This window comes from Nerophis lumbriciformis, linkage group LG02 (assembly GCF_033978685.3).
Source record: "Nerophis lumbriciformis linkage group LG02, RoL_Nlum_v2.1, whole genome shotgun sequence".
Lineage (NCBI taxonomy): Eukaryota > Metazoa > Chordata > Actinopteri > Syngnathiformes > Syngnathidae > Nerophis > Nerophis lumbriciformis.
In genome coordinates this window covers 68,389,373-68,417,338 of record NC_084549.2, presented here as the reverse complement: position 1 = coordinate 68,417,338, position 27,966 = coordinate 68,389,373, and the positions used below count along the sequence as shown (strand labels likewise).

Sequence of the window (27,966 nt, the reverse complement as noted above, 5' to 3'; positions counted from 1 at the left end):
TCAGCCATGGGACACTTCATTAGGTACACCCTTATCATTTTTCCTGTCAGAGCAGAAATTATTTTAATGGCTTGATCACGTTAAGCTTTAAGTGCTCTCAAAATCGTGCAATCCTCCATCTTGTCATCCAGGCGGCGATGGCGCCCAAACCTCCTCAGCCCTTCCCCACGGTGGACGTCCCTGACCACGCCCACTACACCATCGGCTCCGTCATCCTGGTCATCGGCATCACAGGCATGCTGGGAAACGTCCTGGTCATCTACGCCTTCAGCAAGTGGGTACACGCCCAGACATGCTCACAACTTGTCTACATATTGTTGTACATTGTTAGTACACTTCAATGTGTACACCGGATACTAAGTAGTGCTAGACTAGTAGTAGTAGTACTAGAATTATAGTAGTAATATTTGAGTTGTAGTAGTACTAAAGTTATAGTAGTATTAGAGTAGTAGTAATAGTCTGGTTGTAGTAACAAAAAATGTAGTAGTTGTAGTAGTAATAGATTAGTAGTAGTACTAGACTAGTAGTAGAATTAGCGTAGTAGAGTAATAGTGTTATTATTATTAGTAGTAGTAGTAGTAATAGTGTTAGTAGTAGTAGTATTAGAGTAAATAGTAGTAATATTAGGGGGGCAGAGAAGCGGCAGGTCAACTGGTCTAAAATAGAGCTCTCTTTAGACAGAGTGATTAAACAAATGGCTACAAACTCTACACTTGAGTAAAAAAGGAAACGTAGCACAGGGCGTAAAACAACAAACGTAAAATCCCTCCCGAGGGAAGAAAAAGGCAACAGCAAAATTCTACACGGATCTGATGACAAAAAACAACAATCTATGATGAGCTGCACAAAAGGAACATCGCTCATGAAGGAGGAGACAAGAAGCTAGAAACAGAAAGTACGCTATAAAGAGCTAAGAAAACTACTAATTAAAGCGTCTTCCATCCGTCTTCATCCATCTTCCATCCATCTTTCATCCATCTTTCACTCATCTTCCACCCGTGTGCCATCCATCTTCCATCCACCGTTCATCCATCTTTCATCCATCTTCCATCCATCTTCCATCCATCTTCCATCCATCTTCCAGCCGTCTTCATCCATCCTTCACTCATCTTCCACCCGTCTGCCATCCATCTTTCATCCATCTCCCATCCATCTTTTAGCCATTTTTTTTATCCGTCTTCCATCCATCTTCATCCATCTTCCATCCATCTTCCATCCATCTTCCATCTATCTTCCACCTGTCTTCCATCCGTCTTCATCCATCTTCCACCCGTCTTCCATCCATCTTCCACCCGTCTTCCATCTGTCTTCCATCCATCTTCCATCCATCTTCCATCCATCTTCCATCCATCTTACATAAATCTTCCATTCATTTTCCATCCATCTTTCACTTATCTTCCACCCGTCTGCCATCCATCTTTCATCCATCTTCCATCTATTTTCCACAAATCTTCCATTCATCTTTCATCCATCTTCCATCCATCTTCCACCCGTCTTCCATCCGTCTTCATCCATCTTCCATCCACCTTCCATCCACCTTTCATCCATCTTTCACTCATCTTCCATCCATCTTCCATAAATCTTTCATCCATCTTTCAGCCATTTTGTATCCATCTTCCACCCGTCTTCCATCCATCTTCCATCCATCTTTCACTCATCTTCCATCCATCTTCCATCCATCTTCCATCCGTCTTCATCCATCTTCCATCCATCTTCCACCCACCTTCCATCCATCTTCCATCCATCTTTCACTCATCTTCCATCCATCTTCCATCCATCTTCCATCCGTCTTCCATCCATCTTCCACCCGTCTTCCATCTGTCTTCCATCCATCTTCCATCCATCTTCCATCCATCTTCCATCTATCTTCCATAAATCTTCCATTCATTTTCCATCCATCTTTCACACATCTTCCACCCATCTGCCATCCATCTTCCATCCATTTTCCATCCATCTTCCATCCATCTTCCATCTGTCTTCCATCCATCTTCCATTCATTTTCCATCCATCTTCCACCCGTCTGCCATCCACCTTCCATCCATCTTCCACCCACCTTCCATCCATCTTCCATCCATCTTCCATCCACCTTTCATCCATCTTTCACTCATCTTCCATCCATCTTCCATAAATCTTTCATCCATCTTTCAGCCATTTTGTATCCATCTTCCACCCGTCTTCCATCCATCTTCATCCATCTTCCATCCATCTTCCACCCACCTTCCATCCATCTTCCATCCATCTTTCACTCATCTTCCATCCATCTTCCATCCATCTTCCATCCGTCTTCCATCCATCTTCCACCCGTCTTCCATCTGTCTTCCATCCATCTTCCATCCATCTTCCATCCATCTTCCATCTATCTTCCATAAATCTTCCATTCATTTTCCATCCATCTTTCACACATCTTCCACCCATCTGCCATCCATCTTCCATCCATTTTCCATCCATCTTCCATCCATCTTCCATCTGTCTTCCATCCATCTTCCATTCATTTTCCATCCATCTTCCACCCGTCTGCCATCCACCTTCCATCCATCTTCCACCCACCTTCCATCCATCTTCCATCCATCTTTCACTCATCTTCCATCCATCTTCCACCCGTCTTCCATCCATCTTCCATCCATCTTCCATCCATCTTCCATCCATCTTCCATCTATCTTCCATAAATCTTCCATTCATTTTCCATCCATCTTCCACTCATCTTCCACCCATCTGCCATCCATCTGCCATCCATCTTCCATCCATCTTCCATCCATCTTCCATCTGTCTTCCATCCATCTTCCATTCATTTTCCATCCATCTTCCACCCGTCTGCCATCCACCTTCCATCCATCTTCCACCCACCTTCCATCCATCTTCCATCCATCTTCATCCATCTTCCATCCATCTTCCACCCACCTTCCATCCATCTTCCATCCATCTTTCACTCATCTTCCATCCATCTTCCATCCATCTTCCATCCGTCTTCCATCCATCTTCCACCCGTCTTCCATCTGTCTTCCATCCATCTTCCATCCATCTTCCATCCATCTTCCATCTATCTTCCATAAATCTTCCATTCATTTTCCATCCATCTTTCACTCATCTTCCACCCATCTGCCATCCATCTTCCATCCATTTTCCATCCATCTTCCATCCATCTTCCATCTGTCTTCCATCCATCTTCCATTCATTTTCCATCCATCTTCCACCCGTCTGCCATCCACCTTCCATCCATCTTCCACCCACCTTCCATCCATCTTCCATCCATTTTCCATCCATCTTCCACCCGTCTGCCATCCATCTTCCATCCATCTTCCATCCATCTTCCATCCATCTTCCATCCATCTTCCATTCATCTTCCATCCATCTTCCACCCGTCTGCCATCCACCTTCCATCCATCTTCCACCCACCTTCCATCCATCTTCCATCCATCTTTCACTCATCTTCCATCCATCTTCCACCCGTCTTCCATCTGTCTTCCATCCATCTTCCATCCATCTTCCATAAATCTTCCATTCATTTTCCATCCATCTTTCACTCATCTTCCACCCGTCTGCCATCCATCTTTCATCCACCTTTCATCCATCTTCCATCCGTCTTCCATCCATCTTCCATCTATTTTCCACAAATCTTCCATTCATCTTTCATCCATCTTCCATCCATCTTCCACCCGTCTTCCATCCGTCTTCATCCATCTTCCATCCACCTTCCATCCACCTTTCATCCATCTTTCACTCATCTTCCATCCATCTTCCATAAATCTTCCATCCATCTTTCAGCCATTTTGTATCCATCTTCCACCCGTCTTCCATCCATCTTCCATCCATCTTCCATCTATCTTCCATAAATCTTCCATTCATTTTCCATCCATCTTTCACTCATCTTCCACCCATCTGCCATCCATCTTCCATCCATCTTCCATCCATCTTCCATCTGTCTTCCATCCATCTTCCATTCATTTTCCATCCATCTTCCACCCGTCTGCCATCCACCTTCCATCCATCTTCCACCCACCTTCCATCCATCTTCCATCCATCTTCCACCCACCTTCCATCCATCTTCCATCCATCTTTCACTCATCTTCCATCCATCTTCCACCCGTCTTCCATCTGTCTTCCATCCATCTTCCATCCATCTTCCATCCATCTTCCATAAATCTTCCATTCATTTTCCATCCATCTTTCACTCATCTTCCACCCGTCTGCCATCCATCTTTCATCCACCTTTCATCCATCTTCCATCCGTCTTCCATCCATCTTCCATCTATTTCCCACAAATCTTCCATTCATCTTTCATCCATCTTCCATCCGTCTTCATCCATCTTCCATCCACCTTCCATCCACCTTTCATCCATCTTTCACTCATCTTCCATCCATCTTCCATAAATCTTCCATCCATCTTCCACCCGTCTTCCATCCGTCTTCATCCATCTTCCATCCACCTTCCATCCACCTTTCATCCATCTTTCACTCATCTTCCATCCATCTTCCATAAATCTTCCATCCATCTTTCAGCCATTTTGTATCCATCTTCCACCCGTCTTCCATCCATCTTCACCCATCTTCCATCCATCTTCCACCCACCTTCCATCCATCTTTCACTCATCTTCCATCCATCTTCCATCCATCTTCCATCCGTCTTCCATCCATCTTCCACCCGTCTTCCATCTGTCTTCCATCCATCTTCCATCCATCTTCCATCTATCTTCCATAAATCTTCCATTCATTTTCCATCCATCTTTCACTCATCTTCCACCCATCTGCCATCCATCTTCCATCATCTTCCATCTGTCTTCCATCCATCTTCCATTCATTTTCCATCCATCTTCCACCCGTCTGCCATCCATCTTCCATCCATCTTCCATCCATCTTCCATCCATCTTCCATCCATCTTCCATTCATCTTCCATCCATCTTCCACCCGTCTGCCATCCACCTTCCATCCATCTTCCACCCACCTTCCATCCATCTTCCATCCATCTTTCACTCATCTTCCATCCATCTTCCACCCGTCTTCCATCTGTCTTCCATCCATCTTCCATCCATCTTCCATAAATCTTCCATTCATTTTCCATCCATCTTTCACTCATCTTCCACCCGTCTGCCATCCATCTTTCATCCACCTTTCATCCATCTTCCATCCGTCTTCCATCCATCTTCCATCTATTTTCCACAAATCTTCCATTCATCTTTCATCCATCTTCCATCCATCTTCCACCCGTCTTCCATCCGTCTTCATCCATCTTCCATCCACCTTCCATCCACCTTTCATCCATCTTTCACTCATCTTCCATCCATCTTCCATAAATCTTCCATCCATCTTTCAGCCATTTTGTATCCATCTTCCACCCGTCTTCCATCCATCTTCCATCCATCTTCCATCTATCTTCCATAAATCTTCCATTCATTTTCCATCCATCTTTCACTCATCTTCCACCCATCTGCCATCCATCTTCCATCCATCTTCCATCTGTCTTCCATCCATCTTCCATTCATTTTCCATCCATCTTCCACCCGTCTGCCATCCACCTTCCATCCATCTTCCACCCACCTTCCATCCATCTTCCATCCATCTTTCACTCATCTTCCATCCATCTTCCACCCGTCTTCCATCCATCTTCCATCCATCTTCCATCCATCTTCCATCCATCTTCCATCTATCTTCCATAAATCTTCCATTCATTTTCCATCCATCTTCCACTCATCTTCCACCCATCTGCCATCCATCTGCCATCCATCTTCCATCCATCTTCCATCCATCTTCCATCTGTCTTCCATCCATCTTCCATTCATTTTCCATCCATCTTCCACCCGTCTGCCATCCACCTTCCATCCATCTTCCACCCACCTTCCATCCATCTTCCATCCATCTTCATCCATCTTCCATCCATCTTCCACCCACCTTCCATCCATCTTCCATCCATCTTTCACTCATCTTCCATCCATCTTCCATCCATCTTCCATCCGTCTTCCATCCATCTTCCACCCGTCTTCCATCTGTCTTCCATCCATCTTCCATCAATCTTCCATCCATCTTCCATCTATCTTCCATAAATCTTCCATTCATTTTCCATCCATCTTTCACTCATCTTCCACCCATCTGCCATCCATCTTCCATCCATTTTCCATCCATCTTCCATCCATCTTCCATCTGTCTTCCATCCATCTTCCATTCATTTTCCATCCATCTTCCACCCGTCTGCCATCCACCTTCCATCCATCTTCCACCCACCTTCCATCCATCTTCCATCCATCTTTCACTCATCTTCCATCCATCTTCCACCCGTCTTCCATCTGTCTTCCATCCATCTTCCATCCATCTTCCATAAATCTTCCATTCATTTTCCATCCATCTTTCACTCATCTTCCACCCGTCTGCCATCCATCTTTCATCCACCTTTCATCCATCTTCCATCCGTCTTCCGTCCATCTTCCATCTATTTTCCACAAATCTTCCATTCATCTTTCATCCATCTTCCATCCATCTTCCACCCGTCTTCCATCCGTCTTCATCCATCTTCCATCCACCTTCCATCCACCTTTCATCCATCTTTCACTCATCTTCCATCCATCTTCCATAAATCTTCCATCCATCTTTCAGCCATTTTGTATCCATCTTCCACCCGTCTTCCATCCATCTTCCATCCATCTTCCATCTATCTTCCATAAATCTTCCATTCATTTTCCATCCATCTTTCACTCATCTTCCACCCATCTGCCATCCATCTTCCATCCATCTTCCATCCATCTTCCATCTGTCTTCCATCCATCTTCCATTCATTTTCCATCCATCTTCCACCCGTCTGCCATCCACCTTCCATCCATCTTCCATCCATCTTCCACCCACCTTCCATCCATCTTCCATCTATCTTCCATAAATCTTCCATTCATTTTCCATCCATCTTTCACTCATCTTCCACCCATCTGCCATCCATCTTCCATCCATCTTCCATCCATCTTCCATCTGTCTTCCATCCATCTTCCATTCATTTTCCATCCATCTTCCACCCGTCTGCCATCCACCTTCCATCCATCTTCCATCCATCTTCCACCCACCTTCCATCCATCTTCCATCCATCTTTCACTCATCTTCCATCCATCTTCCACCCGTCTTCCATCTGTCTTCCATCCATCTTCCATCCATCTTCCATCCATCTTCCATAAATCTTCCATTCATTTTCCATCCATCTTTCACTCATCTTCCACCCGTCTGCCATCCATCTTTCATCCACCTTTCATCCATCTTCCATCCGTCTTCCATCCATCTTCCATCTATTTCCCACAAATCTTCCATTCATCTTTCATCCATCTTCCATCCGTCTTCATCCATCTTCCATCCACCTTCCATCCACCTTTCATCCATCTTTCACTCATCTTCCATCCATCTTCCATAAATCTTCCATCCATCTTCCACCCGTCTTCCATCCGTCTTCATCCATCTTCCATCCACCTTCCATCCACCTTTCATCCATCTTTCACTCATCTTCCATCCATCTTCCATAAATCTTCCATCCATCTTTCAGCCATTTTGTATCCATCTTCCACCCGTCTTCCATCCATCTTCACCCATCTTCCATCCATCTTCCACCCACCTTCCATCCATCTTTCACTCATCTTCCATCCATCTTCCATCCATCTTCCATCCGTCTTCCATCCATCTTCCACCCGTCTTCCATCTGTCTTCCATCCATCTTCCATCCATCTTCCATCTATCTTCCATAAATCTTCCATTCATTTTCCATCCATCTTTCACTCATCTTCCACCCATCTGCCATCCATCTTCCATCATCTTCCATCTGTCTTCCATCCATCTTCCATTCATTTTCCATCCATCTTCCACCCGTCTGCCATCCATCTTCCATCCATCTTCCATCCATCTTCCATCCATCTTCCATCCATCTTCCATTCATCTTCCATCCATCTTCCACCCGTCTGCCATCCACCTTCCATCCATCTTCCACCCACCTTCCATCCATCTTCCATCCATCTTTCACTCATCTTCCATCCATCTTCCACCCGTCTTCCATCTGTCTTCCATCCATCTTCCATCCATCTTCCATAAATCTTCCATTCATTTTCCATCCATCTTTCACTCATCTTCTACCCGTCTGCCATCCATCTTTCATCCACCTTTCATCCATCTTCCATCCGTCTTCCATCCATCTTCCATCTATTTTCCACAAATCTTCCATTCATCTTTCATCCATCTTCCATCCATCTTCCACCCGTCTTCCATCCGTCTTCATCCATCTTCCATCCATCTTCCATCCACCTTTCATCCATCTTTCACTCATCTTCCATCCATCTTCCATAAATCTTCCATCCATCTTTCAGCCATTTTGTATCCATCTTCCACCCGTCTTCCATCCATCTTCCATCCATCTTCCATCTATCTTCCATAAATCTTCCATTCATTTTCCATCCATCTTTCACTCATCTTCCACCCATCTGCCATCCATCTTCCATCCATCTTCCATCCATCTTCCATCTGTCTTCCATCCATCTTCCATTCATTTTCCATCCATCTTCCACCCGTCTGCCATCCACCTTCCATCCATCTTCCACCCACCTTCCATCCATCTTCCATCCATCTTCCACCCACCTTCCATCCATCTTCCATCCATCTTTCACTCATCTTCCATCCATCTTCCACCCGTCTTCCATCTGTCTTCCATCCATCTTCCATCCATCTTCCATCCATCTTCCATAAATCTTCCATTCATTTTCCATCCATCTTTCACTCATCTTCCACCCGTCTGCCATCCATCTTTCATCCACCTTTCATCCATCTTCCATCCGTCTTCCATCCATCTTCCATCTATTTCCCACAAATCTTCCATTCATCTTTCATCCATCTTCCATCCGTCTTCATCCATCTTCCATCCACCTTCCATCCACCTTTCATCCATCTTTCACTCATCTTCCATCCATCTTCCATAAATCTTCCATCCATCTTCCACCCGTCTTCCATCCGTCTTCATCCATCTTCCATCCACCTTCCATCCACCTTTCATCCATCTTTCACTCATCTTCCATCCATCTTCCATAAATCTTCCATCCATCTTTCAGCCATTTTGTATCCATCTTCCACCCGTCTTCCATCCATCTTCACCCATCTTCCATCCATCTTCCACCCACCTTCCATCCATCTTTCACTCATCTTCCATCCATCTTCCATCCATCTTCCATCCGTCTTCCATCCATCTTCCACCCGTCTTCCATCTGTCTTCCATCCATCTTCCATCCATCTTCCATCTATCTTCCATAAATCTTCCATTCATTTTCCATCCATCTTTCACTCATCTTCCACCCATCTGCCATCCATCTTCCATCATCTTCCATCTGTCTTCCATCCATCTTCCATTCATTTTCCATCCATCTTCCACCCGTCTGCCATCCATCTTCCATCCATCTTCCATCCATCTTCCATCCATCTTCCATCCATCTTCCATTCATCTTCCATCCATCTTCCACCCGTCTGCCATCCACCTTCCATCCATCTTCCACCCACCTTCCATCCATCTTCCATCCATCTTTCACTCATCTTCCATCCATCTTCCACCCGTCTTCCATCTGTCTTCCATCCATCTTCCATCCATCTTCCATAAATCTTCCATTCATTTTCCATCCATCTTTCACTCATCTTCCACCCGTCTGCCATCCATCTTTCATCCACCTTTCATCCATCTTCCATCCGTCTTCCATCCATCTTCCATCTATTTTCCACAAATCTTCCATTCATCTTTCATCCATCTTCCATCCATCTTCCACCCGTCTTCCATCCGTCTTCATCCATCTTCCATCCACCTTCCATCCACCTTTCATCCATCTTTCACTCATCTTCCATCCATCTTCCATAAATCTTCCATCCATCTTTCAGCCATTTTGTATCCATCTTCCACCCGTCTTCCATCCATCTTCCATCCATCTTCCATCTATCTTCCATAAATCTTCCATTCATTTTCCATCCATCTTTCACTCATCTTCCACCCATCTGCCATCCATCTTCCATCCATCTTCCATCTGTCTTCCATCCATCTTCCATTCATTTTCCATCCATCTTCCACCCGTCTGCCATCCACCTTCCATCCATCTTCCACCCACCTTCCATCCATCTTCCATCCATCTTTCACTCATCTTCCATCCATCTTCCACCCGTCTTCCATCCATCTTCCATCCATCTTCCATCCATCTTCCATCCATCTTCCATCTATCTTCCATAAATCTTCCATTCATTTTCCATCCATCTTCCACTCATCTTCCACCCATCTGCCATCCATCTGCCATCCATCTTCCATCCATCTTCCATCCATCTTCCATCTGTCTTCCATCCATCTTCCATTCATTTTCCATCCATCTTCCACCCGTCTGCCATCCACCTTCCATCCATCTTCCACCCACCTTCCATCCATCTTCCATCCATCTTCATCCATCTTCCATCCATCTTCCACCCACCTTCCATCCATCTTCCATCCATCTTTCACTCATCTTCCATCCATCTTCCATCCATCTTCCATCCGTCTTCCATCCATCTTCCACCCGTCTTCCATCTGTCTTCCATCCATCTTCCATCCATCTTCCATCCATCTTCCATCTATCTTCCATAAATCTTCCATTCATTTTCCATCCATCTTTCACTTATCTTCCACCCATCTGCCATCCATCTTCCATCCATTTTCCATCCATCTTCCATCCATCTTCCATCTGTCTTCCATCCATCTTCCATTCATTTTCCATCCATCTTCCACCCGTCTGCCATCCACCTTCCATCCATCTTCCACCCACCTTCCATCCATCTTCCATCCATCTTTCACTCATCTTCCATCCATCTTCCACCCGTCTTCCATCTGTCTTCCATCCATCTTCCATCCATCTTCCATAAATCTTCCATTCATTTTCCATCCATCTTTCACTCATCTTCCACCCGTCTGCCATCCATCTTTCATCCACCTTTCATCCATCTTCCATCCGTCTTCCGTCCATCTTCCATCTATTTTCCACAAATCTTCCATTCATCTTTCATCCATCTTCCATCCATCTTCCACCCGTCTTCCATCCGTCTTCATCCATCTTCCATCCACCTTCCATCCACCTTTCATCCATCTTTCACTCATCTTCCATCCATCTTCCATAAATCTTCCATCCATCTTTCAGCCATTTTGTATCCATCTTCCACCCGTCTTCCATCCATCTTCCATCCATCTTCCATCTATCTTCCATAAATCTTCCATTCATTTTCCATCCATCTTTCACTCATCTTCCACCCATCTGCCATCCATCTTCCATCCATCTTCCATCCATCTTCCATCTGTCTTCCATCCATCTTCCATTCATTTTCCATCCATCTTCCACCCGTCTGCCATCCACCTTCCATCCATCTTCCACCCACCTTCCATCCATCTTCCATCCATCTTCCACCCACCTTCCATCCATCTTCCATCCATCTTTCACTCATCTTCCATCCATCTTCCACCCGTCTTCCATCTGTCTTCCATCCATCTTCCATCCATCTTCCATCCATCTTCCATAAATCTTCCATTCATTTTCCATCCATCTTTCACTCATCTTCCACCCGTCTGCCATCCATCTTTCATCCACCTTTCATCCATCTTCCATCCGTCTTCCATCCATCTTCCATCTATTTCCCACAAATCTTCCATTCATCTTTCATCCATCTTCCATCCGTCTTCATCCATCTTCCATCCACCTTCCATCCACCTTTCATCCATCTTTCACTCATCTTCCATCCATCTTCCATAAATCTTCCATCCATCTTCCACCCGTCTTCCATCCGTCTTCATCCATCTTCCATCCACCTTCCATCCACCTTTCATCCATCTTTCACTCATCTTCCATCCATCTTCCATAAATCTTCCATCCATCTTTCAGCCATTTTGTATCCATCTTCCACCCGTCTTCCATCCATCTTCACCCATCTTCCATCCATCTTCCACCCACCTTCCATCCATCTTTCACTCATCTTCCATCCATCTTCCATCCATCTTCCATCCGTCTTCCATCCATCTTCCACCCGTCTTCCATCTGTCTTCCATCCATCTTCCATCCATCTTCCATCTATCTTCCATAAATCTTCCATTCATTTTCCATCCATCTTTCACTCATCTTCCACCCATCTGCCATCCATCTTCCATCATCTTCCATCTGTCTTCCATCCATCTTCCATTCATTTTCCATCCATCTTCCACCCGTCTGCCATCCATCTTCCATCCATCTTCCATCCATCTTCCATCCATCTTCCATCCATCTTCCACCCGTCTGCCATCCACCTTCCATCCATCTTCCACCCACCTTCCATCCATCTTCCATCCATCTTTCACTCATCTTCCATCCATCTTCCACCCGTCTTCCATCTGTCTTCCATCCATCTTCCATCCATCTTCCATAAATCTTCCATTCATTTTCCATCCATCTTTCACTCATCTTCTACCCGTCTGCCATCCATCTTTCATCCACCTTTCATCCATCTTCCATCCGTCTTCCATCCATCTTCCATCTATTTTCCACAAATCTTCCATTCATCTTTCATCCATCTTCCATCCATCTTCCACCCGTCTTCCATCCGTCTTCATCCATCTTCCATCCACCTTCCATCCACCTTTCATCCATCTTTCACTCATCTTCCATCCATCTTCCATAAATCTTCCATCCATCTTTCAGCCATTTTGTATCCATCTTCCACCCGTCTTCCATCCATCTTCCATCCATCTTCCATCTATCTTCCATAAATCTTCCATTCATTTTCCATCCATCTTTCACTCATCTTCCACCCATCTGCCATCCATCTTCCATCCATCTTCCATCCATCTTCCATCTGTCTTCCATCCATCTTCCATTCATTTTCCATCCATCTTCCACCCGTCTGCCATCCACCTTCCATCCATCTTCCACCCACCTTCCATCCATCTTCCATCCATCTTCCACCCACCTTCCATCCATCTTCCATCCATCTTTCACTCATCTTCCATCCATCTTCCACCCGTCTTCCATCTGTCTTCCATCCATCTTCCATCCATCTTCCATCCATCTTCCATAAATCTTCCATTCATTTTCCATCCATCTTTCACTCATCTTCCACCCGTCTGCCATCCATCTTTCATCCACCTTTCATCCATCTTCCATCCGTCTTCCATCCATCTTCCATCTATTTCCCACAAATCTTCCATTCATCTTTCATCCATCTTCCATCCATCTTCCACCCGTCTTCCATCCGTCTTCATCCATCTTCCATCCACCTTCCATCCACCTTTCATCCATCTTTCACTCATCTTCCATCCATCTTCCATAAATCTTCCATCCATCTTTCAGCCATTTTGTATCCATCTTCCACCCGTCTTCCATCCATCTTCACCCATCTTCCATCCATCTTCCACACACCTTCCATCCATCTTTCACTCATCTTCCATCCATCTTCCATCCATCTTCCATCCGTCTTCCATCCATCTTCCACCCGTCTTCCATCTGTCTTCCATCCATCTTCCATCCATCTTCCATCTATCTTCCATAAATCTTCCATTCATTTTCCATCCATCTTTCACTCATCTTCCACCCATCTGCCATCCATCTTCCATCATCTTCCATCTGTCTTCCATCCATCTTCCATTCATTTTCCATCCATCTTCCACCCGTCTGCCATCCATCTTCCATCCATCTTCCATCCATCTTCCATCCATCTTCCATCCATCTTCCATTCATTTTCCATCCATCTTCCACCCGTCTGCCATCCACCTTCCATCCATCTTCCACCCACCTTCCATCCATCTTCCATCCATCTTTCACTCATCTTCCATCCATCTTCCACCCGTCTTCCATCTGTCTTCCATCCATCTTCCATCCATCTTCCATAAATCTTCCATTCATTTTCCATCCATCTTTCACTCATCTTCCACCCGTCTGCCATCCATCTTTCATCCACCTTTCATCCATCTTCCATCCGTCTTCCATCCATCTTCCATCTATTTTCCACAAATCTTCCATTCATCTTTCATCCATCTTCCATCCATCTCCCACCCGTCTTCCATTCGTCTTCATCCATCTTCCATCCACCTTCCATCCACCTTTCATCCATCTTTCACTCATCTTCCATCCATCTTCTATAAATCTTCCATCCATCTTCCATCCATCTTTCAGCCATTTTGTATCCATCTTCCACCCGTCTTCCATCCATCTTCCATCCATCTTCCACCCACCTTCCATCCATCTTCCATCCATCTTTCACTCATCTTCCATCCATCTTCCACCCATCTTCCATCTGTCTTCCATCCATCTTCCATCCGTCTTCCATCCATCTTCCACCCGTCTTCCATCTGTCTTCCATCCATCTTCCATAAATCTTCCATCTATCTTCCATAAATCTTCCATTCATTTTCCATCCATCTTTCACTCATCTTCCACCCATCTGCCATCCATCTGCCATCCATCTTTCATCCATCTTCCATCCATCTTCCATCCATCTTCCATCTGTCTTCCATCCATCTTCCATTCATTTTCTATCCATCTTCCACCCGTCTGCCATCCATCTTCTATCCATCTTCCATTCATTTTCCATCCATCTTCCACCCGTCTGCCATCCATCTTCCATCCATCTTCCACCCGTCTTCCATCCATCTTCCATCCATCTTCCACCCGTCTTCCATTGGTCTTCCATCCATCTTCCATCCATCTTCCATCATTCTGCTCCGCTGACATTTTCCCAGAATCCTCTGAAGGCGCTTTGATTGAGCGTCTTATTGATTGGAGCACTTAACAGATGTGTGTGTGCGCGTGTGTTTGTATGTGTGTGTCTGCGTGTGCGCATGTGTGTGTGTGTGTCTGCGTGTGCGCATGTGTGTGTGTGTGTGTGTGTGTGTGTAGGAGCCGCAGCCTGCGAACACCCGCCAACATGTTCATCATCAACTTGGCCGTCACTGACCTGCTGATGTGTGTCACTCAGTCACCCATCTTCTTCATCAGCAGCATGCACAAGAAGTGGATCTTTGGGGAGAAAGGTACACACACACACACACACACACACACACACACACACACACACACACACACACACACACACACACACACACACACACGACTGGCCTTCGGCATCATTTGCAGCCCTCGGCTTGTTTTAGTGTCATTATAGATTGTTCTACAAATAAACCAAACACAACAAGACAAAAGGTTTTACAAGTAAAAATACTAATAAAAGTAATAATACTAAGAGTAATAATACTAATAGTACATTTAAAAGTACAGTAGTATTTCAGGATACATGTTTTATTGGTTACATAAGGCAGAATTGACCTTAAAATTGTGTGTTGCTAAACAGCATCTCTGTGATGGTGCAGATTAGGAGTGCACAGAAAAATCGATGCACTTTTGAAATGCGATAATCATCCAGATTCTAACTTGAGTCATAATTTTCAAAAGTTTATTTACAAAAAAATTATTAAAAAAAAAAAATATTATATATATATATATATATATATATATATATATATATATATATATATATATATATATATATACTGTATGTACAGTATTTGTTTTATAGAAATAATTTTTAATAAGATGTTTCTTAGGCCAACTCCATGCAACAAGAATTGCAATTCCTTTTCACGCAGATTTTTAATTGATTCATAATTGTCAAAAATCTATAAAAAAAATTATTACAAAAATTAAGTGTATAATAATTTTTTTAATTTTTTTTACAGGAATCATTTAAAAAAAGATGTTTTTAGGCCATCTCCATTCAACCAGAAAGATCTTTTCTAACCTGATTTCAAAACGTCACATTAAGATAATCATACCAAGTAACACACCGTGAGAATCGTTTTGAATGGAGAATTGATTCTGAATCGAATCAGGAAGGCTGTGGTGTACCTAATAAAGTGGCTGTGATGAAAAATCAATGTGTGAAGAAAAACCCTGAAAGGAAGAAGTAAGTCTTCCTCCTCTTCCTCACACTCGACCTTCACGCCTTTGTTTCCCACCAACACTCCACAAAACACTCATTTTCTTCATGCTGTCGACTCTTTACAGCCTCCAAACTTTTTACGCAAAGGACCACACACTGAAAAGTCAAAGCACATAGGGGCCATTTTGATATTTTATTTTGTAAAAAAAAAATGTGACAAGAAGACTTTACATATACTAAAAATGGTGTTATAGGTAACTAAGTGTATTAATATGAATGATTAACAATGTCTTGATGATCAAAATAACAATGTCTTGATGATCAAAAAAACACCGCAATGGCAAGCTTAACTGTCAACATGCACGCTTTCAAAAACATTAACAACCATGTTGTTAACACACACGCTGAAGCACTGAAGAGTAATCAACACATAAATGTTTCTCATTTCATAAAGAAAAAAAAATTCTCCTATTTTTTTTTTTTTACATTTTTACATGATTTTTCGTTAGATTTTTACCAATAATATACTGCAAATGGACACACTTTGGACAAAACAAAAAAGAAAAGAAAAGTGCTGTACTACATAAAAGTGCTGTAGTAAAAAAAATGCTGTAGTAATAAAAAAAGTACTGTACTAAAAAGGAGTGCTATGTAGTAAAAAATGAGTGGTGTACCAAAAATGGAGTGTTGTAGTAAAAAAAAGGAGTGTTGTAGTAAAAAAAAGGAGTGTTGTTGTAAAAAAAAAAGGAGTGTTGTAGTAAAAAAATGGAGTGTTGTAGTAAAAAAAAGGAGTGTTGTAGTAAAAAAATGGAGTGTTGTAGTAAAAAAAGGAGTGTTGTAGTAAAAAAAAAAAGGAGTGTTGTAGTAAAAAGGGCAAGCTGTAGTAAAAAATGGAGTGTTGTAGTAAATAAAGGAGTGCTGTTCCAAAAAAAATAATTTTGTAGTAAAAAAAAGGAGTGCTGTAGAAGAAAATGAGTGCTGTAGTAAAAACAAAAGTACTGTACTAAAAAAGGAGCGTTATAGTAAAAAGTGTTGTAGTAAAAGAAAAAAGGTGTGCTGTACTAGAAAAAGGAGTGCTGTACTAAATAAAAAAAGTACTGTACTAAAAAAAAAGTGCTGTACTAAAAATAGTGTTGTAGTAAAAAAAAAGGAGTGCTGTACCAAAAAAAGAGGAGTTCTGCACAAAAAATAGGAGTTCTGTAGAAAGAAAAGGAGTGCTGTAGTAAAAAAAAAAAAAGTACTGTACTAAAAAAGGAGTGTGTAGTAATAAAGGAGTGTTGTAGTAAAAAAAAAAAAGGAGTGCTGGACTAGAAAAAGGAGTGCTGTAATAAATAAAAAAGTGCTGTACTAAAAAAAAAGTGCTGTACTAAAAATAGTGTTGTAGTAAAAAAAAAAAAGAGGGCTGTACCAAAAAATGGAGTGGTGTAGTAAAAAAAGGAGTGCTGTTCCAAAAAAATTAATTTTTTAGTAAAAAAAAGGAGTGCTGTAGAAGAAAAGGAGTGCTGTTGTAAAAACAAAAGTACTGTACTAAAAAAGGTGCGTTATAGTAAAAAAAAAAGGTGTGCTGTACTAGAAAAAGGAGTGCTGTACTAAATAAAAAAAGTACTGTACTAAAAATAGTGTTGTTGTAAAAAAAAGGCGTGCTGTTCCAAAAAAAGAGGAGTTCTGCACAAAAAATAGGAGTTCCGTAGTAGTAATAAAGGAGTGTTGTAGTAAAAAAAAAAAGAGTGCTGGACTAGAAAAAGGAGTGTTGTAATAAATAAAAAAGTACTGTACTAAAAAAGGAGTGTTGTAGAAAAAAAAAAAAAAAAAAGGAGTGCTGTAATAAAAAAAAAAAGAGTTATGTACAAAAAAAGGAGTGTTGAAGTAAAAAATGGAGTGCTGTAATAAATAAAAAAGTACTGTGCTAAAAAAAATGCTAGTTAAAAAAAGGGGTGGAAAAAGTGCTGTATCAAAAAAGGAGTGCTGTAATGAATAAAAAAATACTGTACTAAAAGTGCTGTAGTAAAAAAAGAGGTGCTGTACCAAAAAAAGGAGTGATGTAGTAAAAAAGGAGCGTTGTACTAAAAAAGGAGTGCTGTATTTATGAAAAAGTGTTGTAGTAAAAAAAAGGGGGGAAAGAAATGCTGTAATAAATAAACAAGTACTGTAACAAAAATAGTACTTTATTAAAAAAAGGAGTGCTGTACCAAAAAAATGAGTTGTATTTAAAAAAGTGATGTACTAAAAAAAGTGCTGTAGTAATAAAAAGGAGTGCTATACCAAGAAAAGGAGTGATGTAGTAAAAAAAAAGAGCTGCACTAAAAAAGGAGTGCTGTTGTAAAAAAGGAGTGCTGTATTTTTTAAAAAGTGTTGTAGTAAAAAAGGAGTGTTGTATTTTTAAAAAAGTGCTGTAGTAAAAAAGGAGTGTTGTATTTAAAAAAAAAAGTGCTGTAGTAAAAAAAGGAGTGTTGTACTGTCATCATCATTTTAAGATAATTCTTTAATAAATGGTGTTTTTTATTATCACTTAACTTGTGTGATGATCACACAACTATAAAATGTACACAATAATAACTTTTTCAACTGTCTGTGTGTGTGTGTGTGTGTGTGTGTGTGTGTGTGTGTGTGTGTGTGTGTGTGTGTGTGTGTCAGCGTGCGAGCTGTACGCCTTCTGCGGCGCTCTGTTTGGCATCTGCTCCATGATCACTCTGACGGTGATCGCAGTGGACCGCTACTTCGTCATCACACGACCTCTGACCTCCATCGGCGTGATGTCGCGCAAGCGGGCGCTGATCATCCTGGCGGCGGCGTGGACGTACTCGCTGGGGTGGAGCCTGCCGCCCTTCTTTGGCTGGAGTGAGGACACACACACACACACACACACACACACACGTGTTAGTGTGACTAAAGGAGTGTGTGTGCAGGTGCGTACGTGCCTGAGGGTCTGCTGACGTCGTGCACCTGGGACTACATGACCTTCACAGCGTCTGTGCGAGCGTACACCATGCTGCTCTTCATCTTCGTCTTCTTCCTGCCGCTCCTCGTCATCATCTACTGCTACGTCTTCATCTTCAGAACCATACGCTCTACCAACCGGTCAGTTCCTGTCTGTCACTTCACTTCCTGTCTGTCTCCACTTCACTTCCTGTCTGTCTCCACCATGTGCCACTTCACTTCCTGTCTGTCGCCACTTCACTTCCTGTCTGTCTCCACTTCACTTCCTGTCTGTCTCCACTTCACTTCCTGTCTGTCTCCACTTCACTTCCTGTCTGTCTCCACGTTGTGCCACTTCACTTCCTGTCTGTCTCCACTTCACTTCCTGTCTGTCTCCACGTTGTGCCACTTCACTTCCTGTCTGTCTCCACTTCACTTCCTGTCTGTCTCCACTTCACTTCCTGTCTGTCTCCACGTTGTGCCACTTCACTTCCTGTCTGTCTCCACTTCACTTCCTGTCTGTCTCCACGTTGTGCCACTTCACTTCCTGTCTGTCTCCACTTCACTTCCTGTCTGTCTCCACGACGTGCCATTCACTTCCTGTCTGTCTCCACGACGTGCCACTTCACTTCCTGTCCGTTTCCACGACGTACCACTTCACTTCCTGTTTGTCTCTACGACGTGCCTCTTCACTTCCTGTCTGTCTCTACGTTGTGCCACTTTACTTCCTGTCTGTCTCCACGTTGTGCCACTTCACTTCCTGTCTGTCTCTACGACGTGCCTCTTCACTTCCTGTCTGTCCCCATTTCACTTCCTGTCTGTCTCCATGACATGCCTCTTCACTTCCTGTCCGTTTCCACGACGTACCACTTCACTTCCTGTTTGTCTCTACGACGTGCCTCTTCACTTCCTGTCTGTCTCCACGTTGTGCCACTTTACTTTCTGTCTGTCTCCACTTCACTTCCTGTCTGTCTCCACGACGTGCCACTTCACTTCCTGTCTGTCTCCATGACGTGCCACTTCACTTCCTGTCTGTCTCCACTTCACTTCCTGTCTGTCTCTACAACGTGCCACTTCACTTCCTGTCTGTCTCCCCCATGTGCCACTTCACTTCCTGTCCGTCTCAGGTGTTTTGTACAAAAATTATGTCGGAATACTTAAAAAATAAAAATAAAAATTTACAAGAAAAAATTATGCCTTTCGTGTCAAATATATTGTGAAAAAACTATATATTTTCGAAAAGTGCAATATTGTATATTTTACAAGAGTTGTGCAAAAATATTGTTGGAAAAAATAGTTTTAAGAAAAAAACGTTTTTTTATTTTTTATTTTTTTAAGTATGCCATTTTACAGGTAAAACGTTTTTTTATTTTTATTTTTTTAAGTATGCCATTTTACAGGATTAATGTCAAATACTGTATATTGGAAAAAGTATTTTTTTTTTTTAGAAAATTAATTACATTATTGTGAAAAATAAGTTGTCCAGCAAGAATGTTTAGGAATATTCTGGGCAAAAAATTATTTTACAAGACAATATTATGTAATTTTACAAGATTAAAATCAAATATTGTGGGATATATATATATATCCATCCATACATTTTCTACCGCTTATTCCCTTTGGGGTCGCGGGGGGCGCTGGAGCCTATATATATATATATATATATATATATATATATATATATATATATATATATATATAATATATAAAAATAATATATATATATATATATATATATATGTATATATGTATATTATATATATATTATCCATCCATTTTCTACCGCTTATTCCCTTTTGGGGTCACGGGGGACGCTGGAGCCTATCTCAGCTACAATCGGGCGGAAGGCGGGGTACACCCTGGACAAGTCGCCACCTCATCGCAGGTATTATATATATATTAAAATATAAAAATACTAAATAAATACAAATATATATATATTATATATATTTGTTTTTTACTGTACTAATTTATTTTTATTTTATTTTAGAAATATAATATATGTATATATATATATATATATATATATATATATATATATATAAATATATATATATATATATATATATATATATATATATATATATATATATATATATATAAAAGTTGTTCATATTATGGGGAAAAAGTTGTCATTGTACAAGAATTATGTCGGAATATTTTTTGGGTAAAAATTTACGACACAAAATTATGGCATTCATGTCAAATATAATGTGAAAAAAAATTGTTTTTCTTGTAAAACAATACAATAGTGTGAGAAAAAAATTATCTAACAAGAACTGTGCAGAAATATTGTTAGAAAAAAAGGTTTTAAGAAAAAATGATAATTTTTTTTTTTTTTTAAGTATTCCATTTTACAGGATTAAAAGTCAAATACTGTATATTGGAAAAAGTCATAATTGTTCTTAGAAAATAAGTTGCATTATTGTAAAAAAAAGTTGTTAAGCAAGGATTTTTAGGAATGTGTGTGTGTGTGTGTGTGTGTGTGTGTGTGTGTGTGTGTGTGTGTGTGTGTGTCAGGGCGGTGGGCAAGATGAACGGCAGCGTGCGGCATCACGTGTCGACGCGGGACTCAGCGAAGACGTTCCAGCGGCTGCAGAACGAGTGGAAGATGGCCAAGATCGCGCTGATCGTCATCCTGCTCTACGTGGTCTCGTGGTCGCCGTACTCCGCCGTCGCCCTCACCGCCTTCGCCGGGTAAAGCTCTCACGGTGGAAGGCATGCGCCATGTCGCAGGCGGGATACATTGTGGTGGTCTGCGGTGTGCAGGTACGCCGACATGCTGACGCCCTACATGAACTCGGTGCCCGCCGTCATCGCCAAGGCCTCCGCCATCCACAACCCCATCATCTACGCCATCACGCATCCCAAGTACAGGTAGCTCCGCTTCCTCGTTTCCATTAGAGCCCCCGCTAAGCTCGACCTGAATGCTAACTGGACCGTAGCGGATCTGCGGCGCTAATACCCGCTAAGTCGATGAAATCACAGCTGTCCTTCCCCAGGGTGGCGTTGGCGAAGTACATCCCGTGTCTCGGCGTCCTGCTGTGCGTGCGTCCTCACGACATGCGCTCTGCCAGCAGCAGCTTCATGTCCACACGGCGCTCCACCGTCACCAGCCAGTCGTCCGACATCAGCGGCCAGTTCCACCGCCGCAGCAAGAGTCGCCTCTCGTCCGTCTCCGACAGCGAATCGGTGAGTTGGCCTTGACGGGCGACGGCTTTTATTTTGAAATGCTCTTTGTCTCCCGGAACGGCAGGGGCTGACGGACACCGAGGCCGACCTGCCCAGTCTGGGCTCTCGGCCCGCCAGCCGCCAAGTGTCCTGTGACATCAGCAGGGACACGGAAGACTTTACAGAATTCAAACCTTCTTCCAGCTTCAAGAGCAAGATGAAAAGTCACGACTCGGGAATCTTTGACAAGGTCAGCGCACAAACATCTTCATCGTCAGGAACCCTTCCCTCTCTCTATAGAGAGAGTCGATACAACCTGGTTTTAGAGTTGGTCCCAAACATGGCGCGTTTAGTAGTCAAAAGCCCCTCACGTGACTACAGGGCGCCATGTTTGGGACTAACTCTGAAACCGAGTTGTCCAGAGTCTCTCTCATTGGTCAAAAGCACCTCACGTGACTACAGGGCGTCATGTTTGGGACTAACTCTGAAACCGAGTTGTCCAGAGTCTCTCTGATTGGTCAAAAACCCCTCGCGTGACTACAGGGCGTCATGTTTGGGACCAACTCTCAAACCGAGTTGTCCAGAGTCTCTCTGATTGGTCAAAAGCCCCTCACGTGGCTACAGAACATCCATGTTTGGGACCAATTGTGAAACCGAGTTGTCCTGACTTTCTGATTGGTCCAAAGAGCCTCACATGACTACAGGGCGCCATGTTTGGGACCAACTCTCAAACCAAAGTTATCCAGAGTCCCTCCGATTGGTCAAAAGCCCCTCATGTGACTACAGAGCGCCATGTTTAGGACTAACTCTGAAACAGAGTTGTCCAGAGTCTCTCTGATTGGTCAAAAAACCCTCACGTGACTACAGGGCGTCATGTTTGGGACCAACTCTCAAACCGAAATGTCCAGAGTCTCTCTGATTGGTCAAAAGCCCCTCACGTGGCTACAGAACGCCATGTTTGGGACCAATTGTGAAACCGAGTTGTCCTGACTTTCTGATTGGTCCAAAGAACCTCACATGACTACAGGGCGCCATGTTTGGGACCAACTCTCAAACCAAAGTTATCCAGAGTTCCTCCGATTGGTCAAAAGCCCCTCACGTGACTACAGGGCGCCATGTTTGGGACTAACTCTGAAACCGAGTTGTCCAGAGTCTCTCTCATTGGTCAAAAGCACCTCACGTGACTACAGGGCGTCATGTTTGGGACTAACTCTGAAACCGAGTTGTCCAGAGTCTCTCTGATTGGTCAAAAACCCCTCGCGTGACTACAGGGCGTCATGTTTGGGACCAACTCTCAAACCGAGTTGTCCAGAGTCTCTCTGATTGGTCAAAAGCCCCTCACGTGGCTACAGAACATCCATGTTTGGGACCAATTGTGAAACCGAGTTGTCCTGACTTTCTGATTGGTCCAAAGAGCCTCACATGACTACAGGGCGCCATGTTTGGGACCAACTCTCAAACCAAAGTTATCCAGAGTCCCTCCGATTGGTCAAAAGCCCCTCATGTGACTACAGAGCGCCATGTTTGGGACTAACTCTGAAACAGAGTTGTCCAGAGTCTCTCTGATTGGTCAAAAAACCCTCACGTGACTACAGGGCGTCATGTTTGGGACCAACTCTCAAACCGAAATGTCCAGAGTCTCTCTGATTGGTCAAAAGCCCCTCACGTGGCTACAGAACGCCATGTTTGGGACCAATTGTGAAACCGAGTTGTCCTGACTTTCTGATTGGTCCAAAGAACCTCACATGACTACAGGGCGCCATGTTTGGGACCAACTCTCAAACCAAAGTTATCCAGAGTTCCTCCGATTGGTCAAAAGCCCCTCACGTGACTACAGGGCGCCATGTTTGGGACTAACTCTGAAACCGAGTTGTCCAGAGTCTCTCTCATTGGTCAAAAGCACCTCACGTGACTACAGGGCGTCATGTTTGGGACTAACTCTGAAACCGAGTTGTCCAGAGTCTCTCTGATTGGTCAAAAACCCCTCGCGTGACTACAGGGCGTCATGTTTGGGACCAACTCTCAAACCGAGTTGTCCAGAGTCTCTCTGATTGGTCAAAAGCCCCTCACGTGGCTACAGAACATCCATGTTTGGGACCAATTGTGAAACCGAGTTGTCCTGACTTTCTGATTGGTCCAAAGAGCCTCACATGACTACAGGGCGCCATGTTTGGGACCAACTCTCAAACCAAAGTTATCCAGAGTCCCTCCGATTGGTCAAAAGCCCCTCATGTGACTACAGAGCGCCATGTTTGGGACTAACTCTGAAACAGAGTTGTCCAGAGTCTCTCTGATTGGTCAAAAAACCCTCACGTGACTACAGGGCGTCATGTTTGGGACCAACTCTCAAACCGAAATGTCCAGAGTCTCTCTGATTGGTCAAAAGCCCCTCACGTGGCTACAGAACGCCATGTTTGGGACCAATTGTGAAACCGAGTTGTCCTGACTTTCTGATTGGTCCAAAGAACCTCACATGACTACAGGGCGCCATGTTTGGGACCAACTCTCAAACCAAAGTTATCCAGAGTTCCTCCGATTGGTCAAAAGACCCTCATGTGACTACAGGGTGCCATGTTTGGGACCAACTCTCAAACCGAGTTGTCCAGCGTCTCTCTGATTGGTGAAAAGCCCCTCACGTGACTACAGGGCCCCATGTTTGGGACCAACTCTCAAACCAAAGTTATCCAGAGTCCCTCCGATTGGTCAAAGCCCCTCATGTGACTACAGGGTGCCATGTTTGGGACCAACTCTCAAACCAAAGTTATCCAGAGTCCCTCCGATTGGTCAAAAGCCCCTCATGTGACTACAGGGTGCCATGTTTGGGACCAACTCTCAATCCGAGTTGTCCAGCGTCTCTCTGATTGGTGAAAAACCCCTCACGTGACTACAGGGCGTCATGTTTGGGACCAACTCTCAAACCGAAATGTCCAGAGTCTCTCTGATTGGTCAAAAGCCCCTCACGTGGCTACAGAACGCCATGTTTGGGACCAATTGTGAAACCGAGTTGTCCTGACTTTCTGATTGGTCCAAAGAACCTCACATGACTACAGGGCGCCATGTTTGGGACCAACTCTCAAACCAAAATTATCCAGAGTCCCTCCGATTGGTCAAAAGCCCCTCATGTGACTACAGAGCGCCATGTTTGGGACTAACTCTGAAACAGAGTTGTCCAGAGTCTCTCTGATTGGTCAAAAAACCCTCACGTGACTACAGGGCGTCATGTTTGGGACCAACTCTCAAACCGAAATGTCCAGAGTCTCTCTGATTGGTCAAAAGCCCCTCACGTGGCTACAGAACGCCATGTTTGGGACCAATTGTGAAACCGAGTTGTCCTGACTTTCTGATTGGTCCAAAGAACCTCACATGACTACAGGGCGCCATGTTTGGGACCAACTCTCAAACCAAAGTTATCCAGAGTTCCTCCGATTGGTCAAAAGACCCTCATGTGACTACAGGGTGCCATGTTTGGGACCAACTCTCAAACCGAGTTGTCCAGCGTCTCTCTGATTGGTGAAAAGCCCCTCACGTGACTACAGGGCGCCATGTTTGGGACCAACTCTCAAACCAAAGTTATCCAGAGTCCCTCCGATTGGTCAAAAGCCCCTCATGTGACTACAGGGTGCCATGTTTGGGACCAACTCTCAATCCGAGTTGTCCAGCGTCTCTCTGATTGGTGAAAAGCCCCTCACGTGACTACAGGGTGCCATGTTTGGGACCAACTCTCAAACCGGGTTGTCCAGAGTCTCTCTGATTAGTCAAAAGACCCTCACATGACTTCGGGGCACCATGTTTGGGACCAACTCTGAAACCGAGTTGTCCAGAGTCTCTCTCATTGGTCAAAAGCACCTCACATGACTACAGGGCGCCATGTTTGGGACCAATTGTGAAACCGAGTTGTCCTGACTTTCTGATTGGTCCAAAGAACCTCACATGACTACAGGGTGCCATGTTTGGGACCAACTCTCAAACCAAAGTTATCCAGAGTCCCTCCGATTGGTCAAAAGCCCCTCATGTGACTACAGGGTGCCATGTTTGGGACCAACTCTCAATCCGAGTTGTCCAGCGTCTCTCTGATTGGTGAAAAGCCCCTCACGTGACTACAGGGTGCCATGTTTGGGACCAACTCTGAAACCGAGTTGTCCAGAGTCTCTCTGATTGGTCAAAAGCCCCTCACGTGACTACAGGGCGCCATGTTTGGGGACAACTCTAAAACCAAGTTGTCCCGAGTTTCTGATTGGTCAATATCCCCTCCCGTGACTACAGGGCGCCATGTTTGGGACCAATTCTCAAACTGAGTTGTCCAGAGTCTCTCTGACTGGTCAAAAGACCCTCACGTGGCTACAAAACGCCATGTTTGGGACCAATTGTGAAACCGAGTTGTTGTTGATTGGTCAAAAGAACCTCACATGACTACAGGGCCCGATATTTGGGACCAACTCTGAAACCGAGTTGTTCTGACCTTCTGATTGGCCCAAAGAACCCCACATGACTACAGGGCGCCATGTTTGGGACCAACTCTCAAACCAAAGTTATCCAGAGTCTCACTGATTGGTCAAAAGCCCCTCATGTAACTACAGGGCGTCATGTTTGGGACCAACTCTGAAAACAAGTTGTCCAGAGTCTCTCTGATTGGTCAAAAGCACCTCACGTGACTACAGGGCGCCATGTTTGGGACTAACTCTGAAACTGAGTTGTCCAGAGTCTCTCTCATTGGTCAAAAGACCCTCACTTGAATACAGAACGCCATGTCTGGGACCAAGTCTGAAACCGAGTTGTCCTGAGTTTCTGATTGGTCAATATCCCCTCACGTGACTACAGGACGCCATGTTTCGGACCAACTCTGAAATCGAGTTGTCCCGACTCTCTGATTGGTCCAAAGTCCCTCACGTGACTATAGGGCGCCATGTTTGGGACCAACTCTGAAACGAGTTGTCCAGAGTCTCTTTGATTGGTCAAAAACCCCTCACGTGACTACAGGGCGCCATATTTGGGACCAAGTCTAAAACCGAAATGTCCCAACTCTCTGATTGGTCAAAAGCCCCTCACATGACTACAGAGCGCCACGTTTGGGACCAATTCTCAAACAGGCTTATCCAGAGCTCTCTGATTGGTCAAAAGACCCTCACCTGGCTACAGAACGCCATGTTTGGGACCAAATCTGAAACCGAGTTGTCCTGACTTTCTGATTGGTCCAAAGAACCCCACATGACTACAGGGCGCCATGTTTGGGACCAACTCTCAAACCAAAGTTATCCAGAGTCTCTCTGATTGGTCAAAAGACCCTCACATGACTACAGGGCACCATGTTTGGGACCAACTCTCAAACCGGGTTATCCAGAGTCTCTCTGATTAGTCAAAAGACCCTCACGTGACTACGGGGCGCCATGTTTGGGACCAACTCTCAAACCAAAGTTATCCAGAGTCTCTCTGATTGGTCAAAAGCCTCTCATGTGACTACAGGGCGCCATGTTTGGGACCAACTCTCAAACCGAGTTGTCTAGCGTCTCTCTGATTGGTCCAGAGTCTCTCTGTACACGGCTCCGCTTCCAACCACTCATCAGCATCCTCTTTGTCTTCCTACAGACGTCCTTCGACACGGACATCTCCACCATCGGAGTCGGCCCCATTCCTAACGTGAGTACCAAGACTCGAATCGGACACCGTTTGTCTTCTGAACGTCCAAACCTGTCCTCTCTGACAGAATGCTGACTCGGCACAAGGTCATGTGACCAGAAGCGCGCTGGGTCGCATCCCGAGCATCGTCATCACCGCCGAGTCCAGCCCCTTCCTTCCCATTGGCCGAAGCAGCTCACGCTCCGTCCGCGCCAAGGCCACCTACAGCAGCACGGGGGCGGGGTCGGGTTAGAGACACGCCTCTTTCCTGTTTGCATGTGACGAGCCCACGTCCAATCAGAATCATCTGAAACACAAATAGTGTGTCTCAAAAGCAATACTTGCATCAGTACACTTCAGTAAGTATGCTGTGTA

The 27,966-nt window shown here is 44.1% G+C and overlaps 1 protein-coding gene across 1 annotated transcript; it reads left to right on the top strand.

Moving 5' to 3' along the window:
* Nucleotides 1–114: 114 nt before the first annotated feature.
* LOC133610960 (melanopsin-A-like) lies at nt 115–27,966 on the top strand. Its single transcript, XM_061967766.1, has 10 exons — nt 115–274; nt 14,853–14,986; nt 18,526–18,729; nt 18,798–18,969; nt 21,328–21,504; nt 21,577–21,684; nt 21,810–21,999; nt 22,064–22,228; nt 27,562–27,612; nt 27,680–27,966. The coding sequence occupies exons 1-10, from the start codon at nt 138–140 to the stop codon at nt 27,842–27,844; spliced, it is 1,503 nt and encodes a 500-aa protein (XP_061823750.1). The 5' UTR covers nt 115–137; the 3' UTR covers nt 27,845–27,966.

What these genes read in the sequence shown, in the direction of transcription:
- LOC133610960 (XM_061967766.1), top strand. Translation starts at nt 138, where the DNA reads ATGGCGCCCAAACCTCCTCAGCCCTTCCCCACGGTGGACGTCCCTGAC. An exon ending in GCCGCCCTTCTTTGGCTGGA is followed by an intron (nt 18,730 to 18,797) that starts GTGAGGACACAC and finishes GTGTGTGTGCAG; the next exon opens with GTGCGTACGTGCCTGAGGGT. An exon ending in GCCCTCACCGCCTTCGCCGG is followed by an intron (nt 21,505 to 21,576) that starts GTAAAGCTCTCA and finishes TGCGGTGTGCAG; the next exon opens with GTACGCCGACATGCTGACGC.